This window comes from Pseudopipra pipra, chromosome 13 (assembly GCF_036250125.1).
Source record: "Pseudopipra pipra isolate bDixPip1 chromosome 13, bDixPip1.hap1, whole genome shotgun sequence".
Lineage (NCBI taxonomy): Eukaryota > Metazoa > Chordata > Aves > Passeriformes > Pipridae > Pseudopipra > Pseudopipra pipra.
The window spans coordinates 12,774,375-12,796,153 of NC_087561.1; the positions used below are offsets into that span (position 1 = coordinate 12,774,375).

Consider the following 21,779-nt stretch of genomic DNA (forward strand, 5'->3'; position numbering starts at 1 on the left):
CTCAGACCCTCACACACCTCACACATGGTTTTGGATGTCACAGATGCTGCCAGTGCCTGAGCAGAGCTGGTGGTGAGTGCAGGGAAGGAGGAGCAAAGCTCTTCAAGTGGGTCAGGCACCGTGTATGGTTGCTGGTCCTGGCCCCTGACCCACACTCTGAGGCAGCAGCGTCCTTGTGAGCAGCCAGTAGCACAGGGGCTAATTACGTGGCATCACACACAATGGGAGAAAATCTCTCCTGACGTCCTTTGTGATCCGCTCCCAGCCCGGAGCTGGATCTGACGAGTGTTCCACCGGTGTGCAGAGAGAGACCAGCTGCAGTGCTGGGTGTGAGAGCATGAGGACCAGCCTGGCTGTTCCTCTCAGGGCCATGGGGTTAGATTTCTGTGGGGTTTCATACAGCGCCTGCTCCCAGCGGGAAGGAATCTCAGACCGCTTGCTTATTTCCCATGGGCTAAATAAGCAGCTTGGTAAATGATAATGACTTTCCCTCATTGCTGATGCGTACTTCATTTGACCTGGGCCCTACTTTGAAATTTTCTCTGTTTCCCAAGTGCAGCTGGAGTGTTCTTATTTAATTTGCATGAATTCTATATCACCCACAATATAATTCAAACCATAAGAATTAAATGCTGGCGAGATCTCCTAATAGGCAGCAACAGTTCTATTGCAGATGCTGGAGGCTGTGATTGAGTGGCCCATGGAGAGCAGGACCGAGGATACAGAAGGACCAGGAGAAGCGGTCTTGTGAACCCTGCCCTTCCCACCAGGGAGGCCCAGTGGATTTTTGGGAACAATTTGCCATTTCTGTGGTCCCCTATGATGCCTACAGCATGGAGGGAAAGTCAGGAGACCAGTGCTCCGGGTGAAGATGTGCAGGTTGATGCAGAGGATGAGGAGCCGTCGCATGTTTCTGGAGGACTTTCTGAAACCCAAAAGGAGAGATGCACATTGCAGCCTTGGAGAAAGGTCCGCTTTGTTTTTTAATAATAAAGGGTGACATGCAAGCTTTATTAACAAGGCACGTAGAGGAAAAAAAAAGGCTCAAGGGATAACCCTGAAAAAGTGGCGCTAAATGTGTCATTTTTATGAAGCTGATTTTGTGAAGTGTCCCTACATGCTTTGGCAGGAGGTTGCAGCAGGTTTACAATAATTTGTAGAAAGATAGAAATGTTTTCACCCTGAAGTGAGAAGAAGGGCAAAAAAACCTTTGTTGAGATGCTTTAGAGTCGTCTTCTGAGGCAGAGACTGGCAGAGGGATGGATACCTGTCACTTCGGGTCAGGAGAGATGGGTCCAGCTTTGAGGAACTGTGGACTTTGCTGGGGGCTGATGTGTGGACTGAGAAACCAAACCCTCCATCAAGAGCCTGGATCCAGATGCGGTGGTGAAAGATGGATTTTCACCTCCATGGATATTAGTTTGGAAAAAAACCCACATTTGAAATAGCTGAAAAGAAGGAAGAGCCGTAAAGAACCAGATCCTGGGCATTTACCCTGAGGCGAGCAGGCTACATGGGCATGGCTGTGCTGTTCTGAGCCTGCTGGCATCGCCCAGGACACATCTCTCACACCCTGGGGACCAACCCCAGCCAGCATCCTCTGTTTCTCCAGCAGTCCACAGCAGTGGTGGTGTCCGGAGTTGTTGCAGCCTGCTGACCTTTCCACTGGCACTTGCATTAATTCCCCTTAAACCACCTTTGGATCCTCTGGGGTTCATTTCTTTTTCTAAGGCATAAGAGTGAGCAGTCGTGTTGCTAACAGACCTTTTGCTGTCAGGGAAGTCACCCCCATCGATATCCAGGTCAAGAAGAGTTGTACTGATGTTTGTATATCTTTTCTTTTTTTTTAAATTTAATGGAATTGGCAGTCCTCAACTGAAAGCAACCGCTGGGGGGAAAAAAAAGTTTAATATTTCCCTCCTGATTGCTCGATTCTGTGTCTGTTGTTATATTTATATTTGTGTTGCTAAGGCAGCGTTTAAAAACATTTTTCAAATTAGGCACTGGTAAGCTGTATGCCGAGCCAGGGCTCTCTCATTGATGGCATTGACACCAATATGCCTGCATCTGGAGAGTAAATCCTGAGCCCAGAGGACAGCAGGATTTCTCTCCTCCAAGAGAAATGCAGGCAGAGACCACAGACTTTATGCTAGGTGTTTATCCAGTGCTTTCCAATGTCTGGAATGTATTGTTTATTCATAGCACAGAGGCTGAGGGGCTGATCATGACAAGTGTGAGTGTTCTTTATTTGTGTTACCAGGAGCAGGAGATAAGAGTTGGCAGCGTGTTTGGGAGGTCCTTGCCATACCCAGCTCTGAACATGGAAAGGAGAGGCTGGACTTGGGGCTGGGCTCCCCTTTGATTTCTACAGGAGCAATGCTGATTAGTGAGACAGTGACAGTTTGTTTGCTTTTGCCAAAATAATGAAGAAGATGAGGGCCAGCCTCTTGATGATGCACTTGATGAAGAGCACACTTTTCATCAGCACCAGCCAGCCTTACCTTTTCCCTCTTTTTTGTGCACTGAGTTTGTTCTTTGGGTCTCATTAAGAGAGGGAGCGGAGCCTTTCCCAATTAAAATGTTGAAATGTTGAAGATGCTCTCCTTCCCATCATTTTGCCTGTGTTTATAAGTGATTGCACCTCGCAGGATGAACTAGAATTAAATCAAGTGAACTTCGATCGAATAATGCAAGCTATAAAGCAGCCGTTCTCCATGAAAAATCTAATTTCTTTTTTATTTTTCTGTTTTGATCCCCTAGTCTGCATGGAGATAACCTTGATGGATAATCCCATGGCTAAGGAAAGGTCTTGTAAACCGCTGGGCTGCCCTGTGTACTGGCAGAAGCGTGCTGCTGTGTGCAGGACGGGCAGCCCACCCTCATGCCAGTGTGGGCAGCACAGGCAGCTCTCACCAAGGGTGCAGACCCTAGCCCAGGGGGAAGCGGATTTCCCATCCTTGTGGCCACGTGGCTCCTTGTTTTGTCTGAAATCTGGAAGCAATTAGCATTACTCGTGCTGTGTCCAGTGGCAGGGGCATTGGAAGCCTGGGAACGGATGTTGTGACCGACCCCGCGGGAACCCGCTCGCTCTCCCGTGTGGATGTCCGAGGTTGCATCAGTGACGTGGTGCAGAGCATCCCGAGCAGGGGGGCACGTGGGGCAGGGAGCTCACAGGAAGGACGTTACTCCAGGCCATCAAACATAAATCAAGGGGAATTTACTCGTCGGTGAATGGTTTCAGTTGAACCAGGATATGGTCTTCTTTTTTGGTCTGGAATCAATAGCAAAGCTCCCAGTGATGTTGGTCAGAGGGGGATTTAGCACCAGGTCTGTATCTGGGCTGTGGCAGATGTGATGGCATCATGTGTGGCATTTCCTCAGCCTGCGGAGGGGTTTTGGTGGCAATGGTCAAGTGTTCCCTGCAGATGACCTTGGGTATTCCTTGGCCCTGAAGCCTGGGTAGAGCAGTGTCACTGCTCTGAACATTTTAAAGCTCTGTGATGTACTTGTATATATTGAAATTTGCTGTCTGAGTCCTCTTGCCCACCTGTCCCTCTTCTGGTTTTCTCAGGGCTTAACTGTGCACATACAGGGATGAAGGTGATGGAGGTAGTGGTGGGTACAAGGGGTCTCGCTGCTGCCAGGCATGGCAGTGGGGCTGGGGATGCAGGGATGGAACCAGCTGAGGCTCTGGGGTTGTGGGAGCTGCTCCCATGTCTGTGGGTGCTGGGTGATAGAGGGGGCTCCCCACTGAGCAGGGATTGTGTGGAAACTGGCTCCCATCCCTCCTGCCCTACATTGTTCAGGTGCCCTCATTCCTTTTGTGGGGCTGAGATCTACACTGCGGCTGCTGGGGGTGGATGCTGTGGGGTTGCATCCCTCCCTCTGGGATGGCTGCGTCAGAGTTGATGGATAAACACAGGATCAGGTATTTTCTGCAGCATTTAAAGTCTTGGGCATCATATACTTTAAAAATACATGTGTCTGTTTGCTCCTGAGCTCTAACCATCAAAGTCGTCCAGCAGGACTGAGGATGCAGGAACTGCAGGGACCAGTAGTTTGTGCAGTAAATCTCCTGCGTGACTCTCCAGCAGTAATTACTGTGTGAAAGTAATAACTGAGCTGTGCTGAGTGCTAGGCCAACTCCCCCGGCTCGCAGCTCCTCGTGTGTTTCTCTCTGGGAGGTTCCTGTTTGGTAAATTAGATATTGTGCTGTACTTCAGAAAAGGTTACACTTAACCAACGCTGCCTTTGCTTTATTATCTTGGCAGAGTGGTGTAACCTCTGCTGGGGTACGATTGGATTTCACGTTCGGCTCTGCTGCAGCAGCCCCTCTCCCTGCCTCCTGCCATTGTGATTACGTTAGCAGCAGACTCTGCTTTCCTTTATTTATTGAGACATTAAAGATGCATGCATTTATTTTTACCATGTTCATAATTGCCATAAAAACAGGCTATAGTATCACAGAGAGGCTCTTTGGGAAGGCGAACAACTGTGGGGATGGAGTGAGGAGGAGCCACAGCAGAGAGAGGAGGCAGGACATGGCTCTGGGGCAGGTGGATGTCCCTATTTCTGTCCTGAGAGGATGCTGCTGTTGTCCTAGAGGAAGGAGGGCAGAGCAAAGTCTACCTGTTCTGCTTCCCAGGAGGCAAGGAGCATCCCCTGGGCTGGGGGTGATGCTGGTGGGAGCCTAGGTGGGATCTCTGCAGATCTGGGGGTCTTTGGGTGGATGGACAGGTGGACTGTGGTGCCTGACTTGTACAAAGATACCTGCATCCTCCTGGGTCCCTGAAGCTCAGGAAGGATCCTGGCCCAGCTATGCAGATCCCACCATGTCCCACTACATGGCATCCACTGTGACTCACCATGCATCTCCTACCACATCCTACCATGCATCTCCCCCCACCACACCCTACCATGCAGCTACCACTGCATCCCACCCCACAGCTCCCATCATATCCCACTATGAAGCTCCCACACGTCCCACCATGCAACAGCCACTGCATCCCACTGTGCATCTCCCACCATATCCCACCATGCAGCACCATCACATGCCCCCACATGGCTCCCACCGTGGCCTTCTGGTTGCTTTTTTTGGTTGTTTACCTGCTGCCAGCACCAGAACCCTGGCACTGTGTAATCTGAGGTTATAAAATGCCGTTTCGCAGAGCGAGTTAGTGGGTTTTGCTTGCAAGTGACAAGTCCTTTGACTTTTCTGCCCTACTTTCACTCCCCTCCAACTTTTAAGCATGTCACCCATTGTTTGCTTTTTTATTAATAACAGAGCCCACTGTCTCTGCAAATGAAATGATGTAAAACAAAGAAAAGTGCCCGCATTAAATTCTCTGGCAGGGGATTACCTTGCTGGCATTTACATATCTATGCAATAAATATTTTAACATGTTAATTATACACTAATAAGAAAAATACCTTTTGAACTTTCAGTCAAATTGACACACACAGAACTGAGTTCATCAGGGAATTAAAAGCAATTAGTTTTCTAACAGAGCATAGTCACATTGTTTCTTCTCTGCAAATTGTTCAGTGGTCACCACCAGCCTTTCTTTTTGTTGAAAATAGGTGGAAAGACTAGGGAGAGCTGGAGTTTTCCATGCCTGGCTCTGTCCTGCTCGCAGGGGCCTGTCCCATGGTGTGATGCTCCTTCCCTCTGGCAGGGTTTCATCCTGGCCCTGCAAACCTGACTGTTCCCAGTCATGGAAATCAGACTTGTAACCATCTCCATTTTCTTTTCCTCCTTCCAGACTGAAAACTACTCCTTTGATTCCAACTACGTGAACAGCAGAGCTCATTTAATAAAAAGGTACGTAGGCTCACTTGGAGGCGCTTGGGTTTGCCCAGCCAAGTCTTGAGTGTTTAATGTCCTTCTGTACTGTGTTATATACTACTTGCTTATTTTAATATGCAAAACTTTTCAAGAGTAATCATTTGATTTTAAAAACAGTACTTACTTCCCATTAAGCCCCCCTGCTCTTGGTTTGCAATAAAGGAAAATCTTTTTTCCTTCTCTTTGGTTCCTTCACACCAGGAAGGTGCAGTGAGTGAGGTGGAGTGCTGTTACCCTGACAACTTTCAAATTCTGAGAGTTTGTTCCATTTGATTGCACAGGAATAAAGGGATAGATTTGGGTGGTGGGATCTCCCTGCCATGTGAGGCGGGGAAAATTCACAAAAAGAAAAGTTGTTTGGAGGCAGGTAGTTGGGTTGTGTTCACGCTCACTGTTTTAGTTTGAATAGCGAGGCAACCAGCACTTTGCTAGGCTGGTTTCTTCCATGGGTAAAAAGGAAACAATCAGTTCAATTGCAACTTGGCAATTGCCCTTGGAGGAATTTAGCCCTTTGGATGAAACACTGGTCTCCTCAAGGCTTAGCAATGGTGAGGAAATGTCTCTGGGAGGTTAACGCCGGGGTTATCTGGATGCAACCCACTGGATTGTGTTAAACTAGAGGTGAGCATCCCCCCGCGGGGCAGGGGGTGAGGTTTGCCGCTGCCTCCCGGCGACTGCCGAGGCAGGGAAAGGCACTGACACAGCACGATCAATACTCATTAGGAGCCGCCGCCGCGCAGGGCGGGAGGACCGGCTCCCTGCGCAGGATGCGGGCGCAGGAGGTGGCCGGCAGCTCTTTGCCCACCTCCCCTCTGCTCCCGAGGGACCGGCCGAGGTGTGCGGCGAGCAAGCCATGCCCGTGCCCGTGCCCGTGCCCGTACTCGGTGGCTCTGCAGAAAGCATCGCTGAACCAAGGGTTTTACAGAGAGCAGGAGCCGGCTCTAAAGTGTTAAGATCTGATCTGAACAGTAGAAATATCCAATTATCTGCCTGGCTGAGATCCCATTTGTTTACATCTTAAAAATCTGAGGAGTAAGGGAGCTGCGAGCGCATTGTTTAAGCAGCGCGGGTTCAGCCGGAGAAGGGCAGGTATATTTGCCTGTGTGGCTCGTGATGTTTAACGATGCTAATGCGACTGTGAGAGTTGGCTTGCCTACACCACGCTGCTCCTCGCCAGAGAGTCTTCAGGCATGCTGAAAAAAACCCAAATCTATTAATCTTTCCTCGTTCACACCTAAGATAAAGGCAAACAGCGCTCCCGCCTGCCGCAGCGGGGCTTACTCCGAAGCTCTATTGTTTGGGAAATGCTGCTGCCGCTGATTCCCCCAGACCTGCCCATCCTTTAGAGAAGTGTCAGCCGCGGAAACATGTCGTGTGGCTGCTGCATTACGGTCTGGTTCACTGCGGGGAAGATAAATGCGTTGTAACACGGGTTGCCTGTGCATTATGAACAGCAGCTCCGTGTAGGACAGCGGTTCCCCTCGCTTTCTACCTTTGTCTTGTATCTTAAGTACAACGAGTGCCAGGAATGCTGTGCAGACATCTGAGAACAAAAAATATTTTCTGTAACAAACTGCGGCATCATTTTCATCCTTTGCCTTTATGAAGATGTTTTAGCTCTTCTATCTTTGGTGAGTGAATCTCCTCAAATCCAGCACTTAATTAATCTATTTGTACTTTTCCTGTGTTGTCTGCCTGCTTCCCTCGCTCATCTACACGCACACAAATGAATTGTAGATTTGTAGTGCTTTCTTAACTTAAAAATCTTTGATGTAGCCTGGAATCAAAGTCAGTGGCTTCAACAGGGACATCTTTATTTAAAAGGTAATGTTTGAAGGTTTACCAATTTATATGTATTTCAGAGCTCCCCCCTCACGCGCTTTTGCAGAGCATCAGATGGTAGGTGGTCTGCTTGGTTTCCGTGGAGACACAAAAGGGCTTTTCAAAGTAATGAAAATCTCCAGCTCTTTGGGGCTTTGAAGCAGAGGCCGTGTCTTCCACTGATGTTTCACACCAAACCAGCCAGCGGGAAAGTTCGGAGTGCTGGGTGCAGGTGGATCCTCCCAACAAGTGCAGATTTCCCATGTCAAGCCTGATTGTGGAAGGAGTGCAGAGTGGCTGTGCCACCCAGGGCAGGTGCATCTCAAGATGTCCCTGATGCTTGCTGCAGCCCGGTGTCCTGGGGCATTGCCCCTCTCAAGGCGCTGGGGAGCAGCAGAGGGGACCCGAATGCTTCCAGAAATGCAATTCTTCATAGAGTCTAGAATGGTTTGGGTTGGAAGGGACCTCAAAGATCATCTAGTTCCACTCCCCTGCCATGGGCAGGGACACCTTCCACTAGACCAGGTTGCTCAAAGCCCTGTGCAACCTGTCCTTAAGCACTTTCAGGGATGGAGTATCCACAGCTTCTCTGGGCAACCCGTGCCAGTGCCTCACCACTCACACAGAGAAGAATTTCTTCCTAATATCTAAATCTCTAAATCTTTCTTCTTTCAGTTTAAAACCATTCCCCCTTGTCCTATTACTATCTGCCTGTGTACAAAGTCACCTTCCCTCTTTTTGTAAGCCCCCTTTAGGTACTGGAAGGGGCTCAAAGATCTTCCCGAGGCCTTCTCCAGGATGACCAATCCCAGCTCTCTCAGCCTATCTTCATAGGAACCACCCCTCTAGCCTGAGAGCTGGGTTCTATGGCGTGATGGAGCTGCTTAGCCCTTGGGGGAAATCTGGGAGCAGCTGAGCCCTTGGATCTCCCCAGCAAGTGGCTGTGCTTGCAGGGGCTGTCAAGGATGTTTGACTGTGTATCAGATTTAAAGCTGTGTGAACTTGGACCCAGAATCACTGGTCTATTTTTAAAAACAAGAATGGCATCATCATGATGAAAAGAAATTCCCATTTCTAGGAAGACTTTTGTTTTCAAGCGTTAAGTGATTAGGATTTGACCTATAACCTGAAAAAATGGAGTTTAGATCCTATGTTGTTTCAATATGAAGTAGTATGATATGGGGGAGTCAAGTTATAGAAACAGCTCACTTTAATGTATATTTTTAAAATTTTATTTCAAATCCTGTTTCACTCTCAGCTTCCATAAGACCCACAGCAGCTTGACTGTACCCACAGGCTCACACCATACCCATGGGCAGAAGAGATGGTGCAGGCTGGATGCTGTGTTTTGGGGTGCAGAGGTGCCAAGCAGGGGGTGCTTCACTCACACCCCCTGCCCCAGCTCTCCATGCCTGGGGAGCAATCCCAGGGACCTTCCCTTCCCAGCTTGCTGAGGTGTCAGGGCCACCTTGTCCCACCCGGTAAGTGACAGCTGTGTTTTCCCAGCAGCTCCACGTTCAAGGACTTGGAGGGGAACAGTCTGAAGGACAGTGGCCACGAGGAGAGCGACCAGACAGACAGTGAGCATGATGTGCAGCGGGGCCTCTACTGCGACACGGCTGTCAACGACGTGCTGAACACCAGTGTCCCTTCCATGGGGTCCCAAGGCCCTGAGCAAGGTGAGCCACTGCCCTGCGCCCTGGGGGGCTTCTCATCACCCCCCACGTGACCCATCTGGTGGCTCTGCCGCCTCAGTAGGTGTGCAATGAGGATGCTTAGTGCTTGCTGGGGATAATGCTGTGCATCGTCAGAGTGCTGGGTAGATATAAATTAATCTTCATGCCACGCCTGTCAGGTAAGCAGGCAGTTAGGATTATCCTCTGTTTCACAGGCAGAAAACTCAAGGCCCTGAGCATCTGCCCGACAGTGAGTGAGCGAGTGGCAGAGTTGGGATTAAGGCAGGAATTACAGGTGCTGTGCCCAGAGCTGGTCCCTGCCCACACTCCCCTCTGGAGCACTGAAGGTGTGCCCTTGTCCACATGCTCGTACACAGCCGTGTGGGCAGCTTTTCCAAAGGTCAGCACAGCATGTAGGCAATTAGTCAGACATCCCACGAGGGATTAGCTCAGGCCAGTGGGTGAGGGTTTGCATCTTTTCCCTTGCATAGGTGGCATGTTTCAGCTCTTGTCATCCCCATGTGCAGGGGTGAAGCCCTGTTCTGAAATCAGACTGGTATTAGCTAGAGGAAAGAAGTCAGAGGAGTTCAGCTGAGCCCAAGTGTCGTTTGTACTTGGGCATGAATGTCGCTTTTAATGTCTGAGGGATGCAAACATCCTATGCAAACATCCTGTCTTTTTCAATTAAGGAGCCTGAATGCGGTTTGGTGCTCCAGCGCAGGGGAGCCTCGGGGCACTTGGCTATATCTTGAGATAAGCTGTAGCTGAGGCTCAACTGGAAGCCCCACTGCTAAAAGACTTAAGGATATGAAAACAAAATGCTGTGATTATGAACTGGTCTTCAGCTGTTTAATTCAATTCATGGTAAACATCATTAAAAGCCTTTGTTTTGCTGTCATAAAAGAGTCAAACGAGGGAGAGAGAGTTCTTGCCATCTGCGCCACCGAATGTGAGTTTTTTTCTGGAGAGAAGCTGATTGCTGTATTAATTCTCGATAGAGTCTGTTAAATGGCCGTAGTTAACCCTGTAAGACTCCACGAGGAGGGGAACGCAGAGGTCACCTACCCATTCCATGCTGCCAGCCACACTAATTGGAGAGGGATGGCATCCGCAGCGATAATGTATTTCCAGACAACCCTACTGTGGCCAAAGATGAAAAAAATTAAACATTTATACAACTGTACAGTGGCAGTTTAATTCTCTGCGGACTGGCGCCGTGTCAGAGAATGCAGGCTGATAGCTATCATTTATTATTCTTCTACTACAAAGGAATGCTTTTTCATTTCGATCAGGAGAGGGTTTCCTGACATGCGTTTGCAGGAAGGGATGACTGTAGGAGCAAAAATGTTCATAATTGATTCCCATCCTGGTGAATGGTCTGAGCAACATCTGTTAATTTTTTGTCACATTTCTTCAGCAAAAAAAACAATCTCAGTGGACTGCAGATAGGGTTTTACAGGGATTACATTTCTGATAAGTCTGCGTGCTGGCTCTGATAACAATGCAAATAAGTTAAAGAGGATGAGTTGAAGGCAGAGCTCATTGGTAGAGTCAGATGGAAATAAATATGGTTCACTCCACTGTAGCATGGACTCCTCATTGCATGTAAAATACACCCCAAAAATCAGGCGTGTTTCCAGAAGGCAACTTCCAAAAGCAACCTCTGTCTGTCTCCCAGTCCTGCAATGGCTGAGGGGATTGGTGCTCCTGGGTCTGGTTTACTTTTGGGAGGAAAGTATCATGCAAGTGCTGCATTGCCATCCAGCTGCACCTGCAGGCAGGTGTGCTGGGGCCAGCTCTCCTGTCCCTCGGGGCCCATGCTGTCTTGTGCAGATGAGCAGGGGGGCTGCGAGGTTACTGGAATGTTGGTGGAGCAATGAGAGGAGCAACACAGCTGGGAAAGTTAGTAGTCCATGTCATAGAAGCTGAAAAAAAGGGTAAAGAGAGTATTTTCTCAGCTGATTTGTCAAGCAGGGACTGCAGAAAATAATCAGGAAAATCAAGATGCTGAGATGATGGTGATGACAGTGGTTCCCACATGATTAAAGCGATGGTTTTGGCATGGTAATTTTTACCTGATTTTGGGACAGAGTGGCAGGGTGGAGAAGAAAATAAGAAGTTCAATGACAAAGATGTGCAGGACCAATGGCTGACTATTGCTCTGAACACACAGTCTGTGTCTGAAGGGGCAGCCTGGTGGCTCATGTCCTCATGCTTTGCTTTTGCTTGCTGTCCCTGCCCAAACTGCATCTCATGCAATCCCAGAGAAATGGAGTGGGAGAGTCGTTTTTGTTGGAATTTGCTTGTCAATGGTAGTGATCTCCTGGCTGGGAGCTGGTGAGGTGCACCTTTGGCCAGTCTCTGCTGGTCTTAGACTTCAGCTTATGACACCACGAGTCCTGTGTGAATGGCCAACTCTCAGACTTTGTCCCACCAATTTGTGAGTCTTTATCTGCTCGGTGGGTAAGCCTGGATCTGCCAAGGCAGGCAGTGGTTGGCAGAAATCCTTGTAGCTGGGGAGTAGAGAACAATCCCTCTGTGGTGGCTCAGAGTGGTTAGTGTGGACCTGTCTGGCCAGCCTTTGCCTACTGAGATGCTGGATTTCCTGCAGAAAGAGGTAGGCTTGGATGGGTCCAAGCTCCTTTGTCTTCTTAAACCAGTGCATGAGCTGGCACTGGTGGTGGGTACATGGGCATGGAAGCCCCAGGGAGCTGCTGGTGCTTCGCTGCCCTGGTGCCACTTTTGGGTGGGAGTGACACCAGCTGCCAGTCCTGCTGGCAGGAGCCCTTTCTCCTCCTTTGGGAATGACCTAGATTTCCAGAAAAATGGCAAACCATGATGTGGAGAGTGTTGAGCTTTAGTGGGTAGCAGCAGGTCATCAGAAATACTGCCTGGAGCTCAGCCACATTGCTTATTTTCGGAGCAGGACTTCTGCCCAGTCCCTCTTTACCTCAGGATCTTAATTATTGATTATAAATTAATCAGATGAAAAGATGGCTTTAATTGCTCTAATATGTACCCAATTTGGAGTTCATTATCGCCCAGAATTGTTTTCCTTCCCTTGCTAATTGATACCAAATGGGATGCAGAGGAAGGCGGGCACTGGTGCCGATCCACCTTCGGTGATTGCCTCGCTGCCGTTTAGCTGTTTGTTTATTTGAGGAGGTGTTAAGCACTGCTAGAAGTTTGTATGCACTCTGTTCCTAACGGCGTCCTCAGCTGAACTTCCAAACGGGTTTATCTGAGAAAGGGCTGCTTTCAATCGGCTGTTGGATCTTGGCAACGTTTTGGGTTGACTGCAGAAGTCTGTTGGAGGATGGGGATAAATCCTGGGGTCCCTCTTCGTGTCTCAGCCTGTTTCACTGCAAGATGGGGTGGATTTTCTCATTTGTCTTGGTGTAACCTTGACTCAAAGTTCAGCACTGGAGGGAACTCTGATTTCCAGCAAGGAGACCCAGCACCACTTTGCCTCCCTGGACAGCGGTGGGGGATGCCGGCGTTCGCGGGAGCTTTGCCATCGGGTTTGAAGCTCCTGACACCTGTTCCTCCCAGCAACATGGGGGAGTCTCAGCATGAAATGTTTTCCAATGCTGCAGTGTGGTGGTGCTTTTCCTGGGAAATGGCAGTGAAGACCAGATGTTTCACAGGGTAATTGAAAATTCCATTTTATCAGAAAGTGTTTGCTGTCAAAAAGTTTTATCTTTACTTCAACAAAGAGGTTGATTAGATCCCTCAGGACCTGAATTAGCATCTTTGAGGCTAGATACTCTGTTTTGTGATTCAGGTAGTTATTCCTCCCTTGGTTTTGCTCATACTGGGATTTTTTTCTTTAAATCCCTTTGCCCTCTTCCAAACATAGTGTTTGTGCAGGTTTGGCTTGTTTTCTTTGTGTGGATGTATACCAGCACCTAGATCTGCTTAAATGCATTCTATTACCTTTTTCACCTTGCCTTGAGCGAGAGCCATTCTTGTACTCTATAAGTCATAGGAGCTCTTGCCATCATAGAAATCAGAAAGGAAATATTTCAAATATATGTTTTTAATGTTAGAAGCAACAGATTTCAAACTTATCTTAATTCCCAGTGCCAACCAGTATTTTAACCATCAATTGTAGAAAGAAAATCATTGGTCCAATGAGGCAGTGATTCTCTAAGATAAAAATAGAAATAGAAAATATGAAAATAATAAGCACACACTAATCATAAAAAAGACAGTGTTAGAAATAGTCCCCACAGCCATAAAATAGTGGAAAAGCTTTAAAATCAAAATGAGAGGGTTTTTAAGCGATGTCAGTAATGGATCTCTACAGAGAATTGCTTCTAAAAGCATCACTTCCACTTTTCTGGTGCCAGATCAGCAGTAAAGGTTTGCGTGAAATGTCATCTGAAAAGACCTGATCCTGCATACATTTCCACATCTGTGTAACTTTGCTCACAGAGGTGGTTTAATTGTGTCTGAGTCCCATAAACTCCAGCAAGATGAAGGGTTCTTTGAATAGAAATGGGTTATATTTAAATGGTTATGTTAAGTCTTCTTTATACTATCACACAATATAGAAATAAGCTTTGGACGTGAAGTAGAATTGGGCACGTGATATTCACTGAAACTTTTCGTGCTGGTTGTATCCCAAATTATTCACATATACCATCATTTAGGGGATCATGTTTTATCTAGAATATTCCAATTGGTTCTTATGCTCATCTCCATACTATCTGGGTGCATTTCAGCTGTGAATTGAGAACATGACTAATGTTATTAACTGGAGGCAAACACAGGTATTAGAAACTGTTGATTTTTTAAGCTGATTTCCAGCAGTCGTTCCACCTGCATCTCCATTTTACTCTGCAGAAAAGGCTTTCTGTAAAGGTGTATGTACTTGAAGACCTAAGTGACATATTCTAGGGCTTTGGAGGCTGCATTTCTCTGGAAGTTTCTACAAATTAATAAAAATACCTACTTTCTTGTATTCATATATGCAGCACAAGACATAAAGTATAACATTCATATGTGAGTGACAGCACATCCCTTAAGATGGATAAATGCTGTAAGCTTTCTTTGCAGGGCAATGTCAATTATTACAGCTCTCCTGATTTCTGTATTATTGCACAGCTCTCTGGTAAAGCAGCCTCAGTGAGCTCAGTGGTGCTCCTGCAGTGGCCAGTGTGGAGGGAACAATCAGCTTCTCACAATACTTTGAAACCCCAGAGAAGGATTTTTATGACGAGTGGGTAAGCTGGGCTTTGGGAAGAGGAGTTGATTGTCTTATGATTCCTGACTTTTAAGTGATTACTTGTTGAGCATCTAAGTCAGCTCATGGATGGCTGTGTGGTGGTTACTGATGCTTTTGTACATGTTCTCTCCATCCTCCCCAAACTCCTGCTGACGTTGCCCAACCGGGATTATGGGGGAACATAATATGTTTTGTTAGACCAGTGAATGTAACTGGGAAAAAATTCTGTCAAGCTTAGCTCAGGCTAATGAGTCTCTCTTCAGGATGTCCCTCATCATTGCCAGGTATGTGCTTAGCTCCTTCTGCAGAGGGTGTTGTGGACAGGCAGAAATGGACAGAGGGACAGGCTGCCCCACCGATGGGCTCAGCTCCCGTCACCACCACGTTGTGTCGCAGCAGAGCAGGTCACTCGAGGAGGTTTAATCCATGCAAAGATATTCTGGCTGGCATGGACAGATCCCTTGTTGCTCTTCCTTAGTTTTGTAGCTCTGTAACTTTGAGCACAGCTTGGAGAAGTCCTTGCTGGATAGTGATGGTGGGGCAGGGGTGACACTGAAGTCATATCTGTAGCAATGAGTGAAGCAAATCTCTTTTTGCAACAGCAGAACTAAATAACAAACAGATGTGCAACCTCCTTTGTTTGCATAAGAAGCATTATCCTATATCCCACATTTGTGGCACTCTTCCTTCAGTTTTCAGGTTCCTTCAAAGGTAGTTCTTGCAGTGTCTTCATCACTGAATTTACTTCATCCAGGGTCACAGGAGTTATAACCTTTAGATCCTCAAGTCCTTTCCCTCTAAGCACAGAGAACACTCACCAGATGTGAGCATTTTGGCAACTTCGAGAGGAAAATTAAAACTTGAATCTGTGCCCTGTTGTGTAGGTTTGTAATGGATGAATGATCAGCCCAGAAAGTTGGAGAGTTTCTAGTGTTTTATTGTACTTTTTAATGAGATTTTGTCAAATTCAGTCATTGCTTACCCATATTTTTGCTGGGTGACTGGAGAGCAATTTATAGAAGATATGAAGAAGTGCTATTTCTGATGAGAGAATTTCAGCTTCTATTTGTGCTTGGTTTTGTTAACTGTTCCTAAACTCCAGCCCAAGCAAAAGCTTTGCAGAGATCTTTGTCTCAGGGTTCAGCTGAAGGACAGGGTGGCTCTAACCCTGGCTCTTCCAAAGTATCCTTTTCTAAAACCACTACCCAATACCTGGATTTTCAGATACTTTAATACAAATAAACAGTTCAGTCAAGCTTGCAGCTTCCTTTTGCCTTAAAAACAAGTCAAAAAAAGGCTCAGGTGGACATTTTTCCCCCTCTGTCAGTAACCTCTGAGGAAACCTTTAACACTTTCTATCTCACAGCAGTTAAGCTTAGCAAAATGGACAAGGTAATGGTCACCAGATTTAACAGTAGGGAAGGTATATGAATAAAACCAAACCTTCTGCTAACGCAGCAAGCCAGCACTTCCCAATCTCCTCCTGTAATCAATCTACATCGTTAATGACTCTGAAAACAGACTGAACTGCTGGGGCTGGCACTGGGAAACTTGCATTACAAACTAACCATCTCTTATTAACCTTTTGGTGTTTCCTTCACAACACTAATTAGAGCCAAATAAAACTACTGTTTGTGAAACTCTTAAGTTAAAATATAATTTTCAGAGAAAATATGGTAAACTCCAAAGCTCCTGTTTGCTTGGCCTTTCTTTTTAATTATGATGGAGGATGGCTGTTACTTGTTTAACAGAGGCTTACATGATTAATGCTGCAATGTTACTGTAATTAAAACAGCAAAAAAAGATGTGATTGGGGCCTGTATAATTTACAGACATCTCTGGCATTCTGGTGGCAGAGCAGCTCTAAGTGTTGCAAAGAGGAATCATAAAAATTTATTCTAATTAAAATTGCCAGATTGACTAAACAACAGGTGACTTATGTAACTTGAGCGACTTGTGCTTGGAGTGAGAAATCATCTGAAATCAGTGAATTATACAAAGCTGCCTATTATTCTACTAAATGGGAAAGTGTGTGCTTACCATGGCAACCTGCATCAATTTTGCAGCCGCTGGAAAATACAGGGCCCTTTATTAAAGGAATAATCACCACAAACAGCGCGCTGACCGTCGGCTCTGCGGGTGCAGGGCACACGGCACGGCGAGTTCAGACCTGCCTTCTGGGCACTGGTGGTTGGCATCGGGTTAAATCCCTCCCACGGTACTGAAACATGTGCCCAGCAGTGCGGGGGTGATTCGGGCACGGCGCTGAACCGGACCTCCATCTCCAGAGGGGCTTGTACAAGTTGGGTGCCTGTTGTTTTTCCCCTCCAAAAAAGCGGTGTAATTAAATCAGTATCTGCAATAATGATAAATCATTTGGACCTCTCTTAATTAGGCTGCATGCTGTGGAGAGCTGTAGGGCAGGGCCTGCATCTCCCCTGGGTGCAGGGGAAGGAGCCTGCCCGTCTCCAAAATATGGTGATATGGGCGAGTGCCTAAACTGCTCCAGTTCCTGCAGATAACTGCTGAAGGGAGACACACCACTAGGTTTGTATGTAGGTTGTTTTACTAAATGATCTATGTAATAATATATAAGTCAAAACTCTGTAATAATTGGCACCAAACAGCAAAGAGAACTTGCAGCTTTTATCTGTCTTGAGAGAAGTGCTGCCACTCAAAACTTGCGAGCGCTATATTTTATTTCTCATACAGCATATATGAATGTAAGACTAGATATTTTTAAATGGGTCACAGAATTATTAAGGAGTTTGGCAGCCCTTCCTCATGGTACATGCAGGTATGCAGGGGAGCGGGTGGGCTGGGGAGCAGGAGTGTGGGCTGTGCCAGGCTCTGGCTGGGTGTGTGTTGCCTTTGCGCAGTGATTTCCCTTTCTATCCTGCATTTAACCCCTGTGTCTGTTTGGAAAATAAGTTCTCCATAGCAGATATTATAGATATATGTTAGTCACAATGCATATAATAACAGTAAGCATAATGTGGCCCTATTTTTGCTGAGTATCTGTAATAGTAATGATCAGCTTCCCAGCTCTCAGCATTAGCTCTCTTAGTGTTTTTATTTTTCAGCAGAAACCCTTTTCTGTTCCATTTTCCATATTGTATTTTTCACCCCTTTTCAAGTGTGAAGAATGACTTGCTTTGTAACCAGCTTCATTAGCTACCAGCACGTTGTGTGTCATTACCAACATCCACAGCTGGCTGCGGGTGGTGGCACATGGCAGTGGGTGACCAGTGGTCACTGCTGTGTCACCTCACCTTCGGGCAGTGACAGTCACACCTGGAGCAGGGAAGTGGAGCCAGGTCGAGATGGGTCGGGCTTGAGGTCTGGGTGTCATAAACAGGGGGACATCTGGATATGTGCAGTGATTAGCTGTAGTGAAATCAGAGCTTTATCCTGAAGAAATCCTGGGTTAACTCGCTCCCTGCAGGAAAAGGAGTAAATTGAACCACAGGGAAAAAAAAGGAGAAAAAAAAAAGATGAAAAAAACCCCTCTCTGAATTGAAGCAATAGGAAATGAAAATTGCTGAGATATACTGTCATGTGGGTAGTGGTGCTACCAACCTTGTGCTGCAGTAATTACCTCTATGCATGCAATTTGTGCTCGGCTACGACTGATTTCCCACATCATCCGGTGCCCAGGCTATATTCAATCAGTCCCAGCTGGAGAAAACTATCTTGGATCATTTGGTGAGATTTCACCACAGATGCTACCTTGCATCTTAGGGAGGTGCTGGAGAGCTCTGTGCCGCAGAGCCGCCCTGGCACATGGCTGGAACTACGGGGACAGTCACGGGAGAGTCCTTGTGGCGAGGGGGTGCCGTGTCTTGTGGGGTGCTGAGGACATGCAGCTAGTGGGGATGGAAGGCGAGGAGCTTCTGGCAGTTCCTAGGGAGAAGACTTGGTGCTGAGTGCATGCTGGAGAGAGCAGGTTTTGTGGTTGTTCTGAGCTGTTTTATGTGAAAAACGTAAGAGCGAAGAGCGTTGAAAATTTTTGTGAGAAGCCAAGAGAGGTGGGTGTCCTCATCTCTTGCAAACCAAAATAGGTCGAGCACTTGATTTCCTCTGACTGCTTTGGAAGTGTCGGCTTCATTAAAGAGATGAGGCAAAGGAGTAGCTGGTGCGAGTGCAGCTGATGATGCTGCCTTGTCTGCTCGTTCCCCAGTCAGCTGGTTGAATGGCAAACTGCTCCCGAGCCAGGGGTTTGACCTGAGAGAGGAACGACTTCCTCAACTCAACTACCTGCGCTTCTGGGTTTGGTACAGCTCAGTGAGAAGTTACATGGGGGCAGCTCCTGTTAGGGAAAAGGCATTTGGCTAGAAAGGTGAAGTCAAAACTGTGCATAGCAGTAATTCGGGAAAAGTCAGAGCGCCGGTGTTTTGGGAGCAGTAGCTGGAGAGTATAAATACCTTTGGGGATTGTCTGGCACACTCAGATGTGTCCCTGGGTGGGTACTCTGTATATATTTGACTTTTTCACTCTCTATGTTTGCCAGTCCATCAACATCACAGAATGATTTGAGTTGGAAGGGAACTTAAGGATAATCTACTTCTAACCCCCCTATAATGGGCAGGGACACCTTCCACTAGACCAATTTGCTCAAAGCCTCATCCAGCCTGGCCTTGAACACTTCTAGGGATGGGGCATCTTCAGCTTCTCTGGGCAGCCTGTGCCACTGTCTCACCACCTTCACAGAAAAGAATTTCTTCTTAGTAACTAATCTAAATCTGGCAGTCTAGAGCTATTCCCCCTTGCCCGATCACTCCATGCCCTTGTCAAAAGTCCCTTCCAGCTCTCCTGTTGCCCCTTTATTTGTTATTTGTGCCACTGAAACTGCTGCTTACCAGCACTTTTCAGTGAGAGCCATGTTTTCTTGGCGCCACTCTCTGCTCGGCCTCACTGTGTCTCCATCAGCAGGAGCCATCCCTGGAGTGCAGGACTGCTGTCTGCCTCGCAGCTCCTGCCGGGTGACTTCCATGTCCTGCATCTGTTCTGACAGGCGGTGCTTTTGCAGCCGCTCTCTGATTAGTTTGGGTCCCTCAGATGCACTGATTTACAGACCTTTCCTCTGCAGTACAGCTTTTCTCGATGACAGTCCATGAAGCACATGATAACTCAGCAGCCTAAATTATTCAGGCAAATTGAATGTGTTTGGCTTGTTCCAAACTTTTGTTTCCTTTCTGCGCTGTCAGGAGCACAGGTAGCCCTGATGCTTGTATCCAATTTGTTCAGCTGCCAAGGAGACACAAACAGCTCAAGTATAACCCATGTTTTACCTCATTTGTCACTTATTTACACCTTCTGTTGCACTTTTCCTGGGTACTTCTGTGCCGCATAAAAATGTTTATCTTGCACCGAGGGTTGCTCCCTTCTGGTACTGCTGGGATCTGGGAAGTCTTTTCATCTTGTGGTGAAAATGCCCCTGAAAAATCCAACAAAAATTCTGTATCTGTTCCACCCATTAGCCATGTGTCCTTTTGTGGAAGTATATTCACTCATGCAAATATTTTGACCCATTAGTCATCACTGTAGGATCCAGAAACCTCACATTAATGAAGACAAGTAATTAAAATGAACAATTCTACCTGCAATTCCCTCATTACCTGACCTCTGCTTTTTTAGTCTTCTTCCATTGTTACTGAGTAGATATGTTCAATTAATTCGCCATAAAAATCCACACAAGCCCTTCACTGGGCAGACGTGCCTTGCAGGGACCACTGAGCTATGGCAGGCAGGTGGAGAGGAGGTGCTTTGTCAGTGCAAACATGTCCCCTGGCTTTCTGGAGGCTGTTCTGCATCAGGAGCTTCTGGGTATGGCTGAAAGTATCAGCTTTCACCCTCCAAACATGTCTGGAGATTTAAGACCTCGCTCAAAGCCTCTTGAATCCAGCACGACTCTTTCAACTGAGACCACTGGGCTTGAAATAGGACCCGAGAGAGAAAGCATTCTCAGGGGATGTGCTCTGAACTTTGCTTGAGGCATTGGTCATCTAAGCCTGTGTTCAGAAGTGAACTCAGGGAGGAGATCTCTGCTGCTGAGCCTCTCCCTAATTCAGCGAACAAGGCAGAGCCGCTGATGGGGGATGGAGGTTTGCCTTGGAAAATTCCAGCTGCAAATGAGACGCATGATTTTAGGAATTAGAATAATTACCCCCTGGAACAGGTTCCCAAGGGATGTGATATATTCTGTATCACTTAGAGTCTTTAAATCACATTTGCATGTTTTTCCGAAAAGCGTGCCTAGTCACTCAAAGTGAAGGGCTGTGCTTGAGAAGCACAGCGTGACAGAGCTGAGCATCCCGTGGTTTGCACGGGAGCAGAGCAGGGAGTCACCGTGGTCCCACATGGATTAAACTCTGCAGATCCCTGGAGGAGTGGGTTTTGGCACATCCTCAAGAAGAGCTCACGACTGTCCCCTTGGCTGGCACTGTCTGCTGTGCGGGAATGTGCAGAACTGAGCAAGTAACCACGCTGGGGATGATTCAGAAGTGAACTCCCCCAGCCAAAATCTGCCTTCCCTTTCCAAACACACTCAGTCCCTTCCTCTGAATCAGATATCCCCAGGCGCTGAGCAATCCTGGCTGTATCAGTGTTTCCAGGACCTTCCCTCCCACCGCTCCCTGAGTGATGAGAGTGTTTTTGAAGATCTCATTTCCTGGCCTTTCCCTTTCATCTCTCCAAACAGCAAGTAAACGAGCAGCCCTTTAGTTTTTAGTTACTGCGCTGCACCCAGTGAGCTATCAGAGGCTGTTGACGATGACTTTTCTCTTTTCCATGCTCCTGCCTGCAGGATTTGGGGAGATAATTCATTTGGTCCTGGTGCTTTGTCAACTTTCAGCAGTTGTAATTGCCTAATGATCAGTGCTGATGCTGTTGTTAAGCCTGTTAAAACTTTGTCCTGCTGAACAGCCAGACTGTGCCTGTCTCATCATGTTCTGCCTGCTGTGATGACTGGGGCCGCCTTTGATGCTCCCTCCCCAGCCTCAGCTGTGGTTCCTGCTTCCCATCCACCTCAGCCGCTGCTGAGGGGATGGATGGATGCAGCAGGGTGCTACCTATGCTAGGGAACCACACCTGGAGCTACAAATAGCTGAAGAATAATCCCACAGAGAGCCAGATGCTTTCCAGGATGAATCTCCTATTGCCTGCCCTGATGCCCATGTCAGCCCTGAGGAACCTGGAGCTGGGTAGT

The 21,779-nt window shown here is 47.3% G+C and overlaps 1 protein-coding gene across 2 annotated transcripts in view; it reads left to right on the plus strand.

Moving 5' to 3' along the window:
• PCDH19 (protocadherin 19) overlaps nt 1-21,779 on the plus strand; it is a 58,779-nt gene that overhangs the window by 21,392 nt on the left and 15,608 nt on the right. The window contains exons 3-4 of one of the 2 annotated variants that reach the window (XM_064670103.1): nt 5,763-5,821; nt 9,173-9,345. In XM_064670103.1, the coding sequence (XP_064526173.1) occupies nt 5,763-5,821; nt 9,173-9,345 (232 nt within the window). The remainder of the gene's footprint in view (nt 1-5,762; nt 5,822-9,172; nt 9,346-21,779) is intronic. The other variant, XM_064670104.1, reaches the window with a different exon arrangement.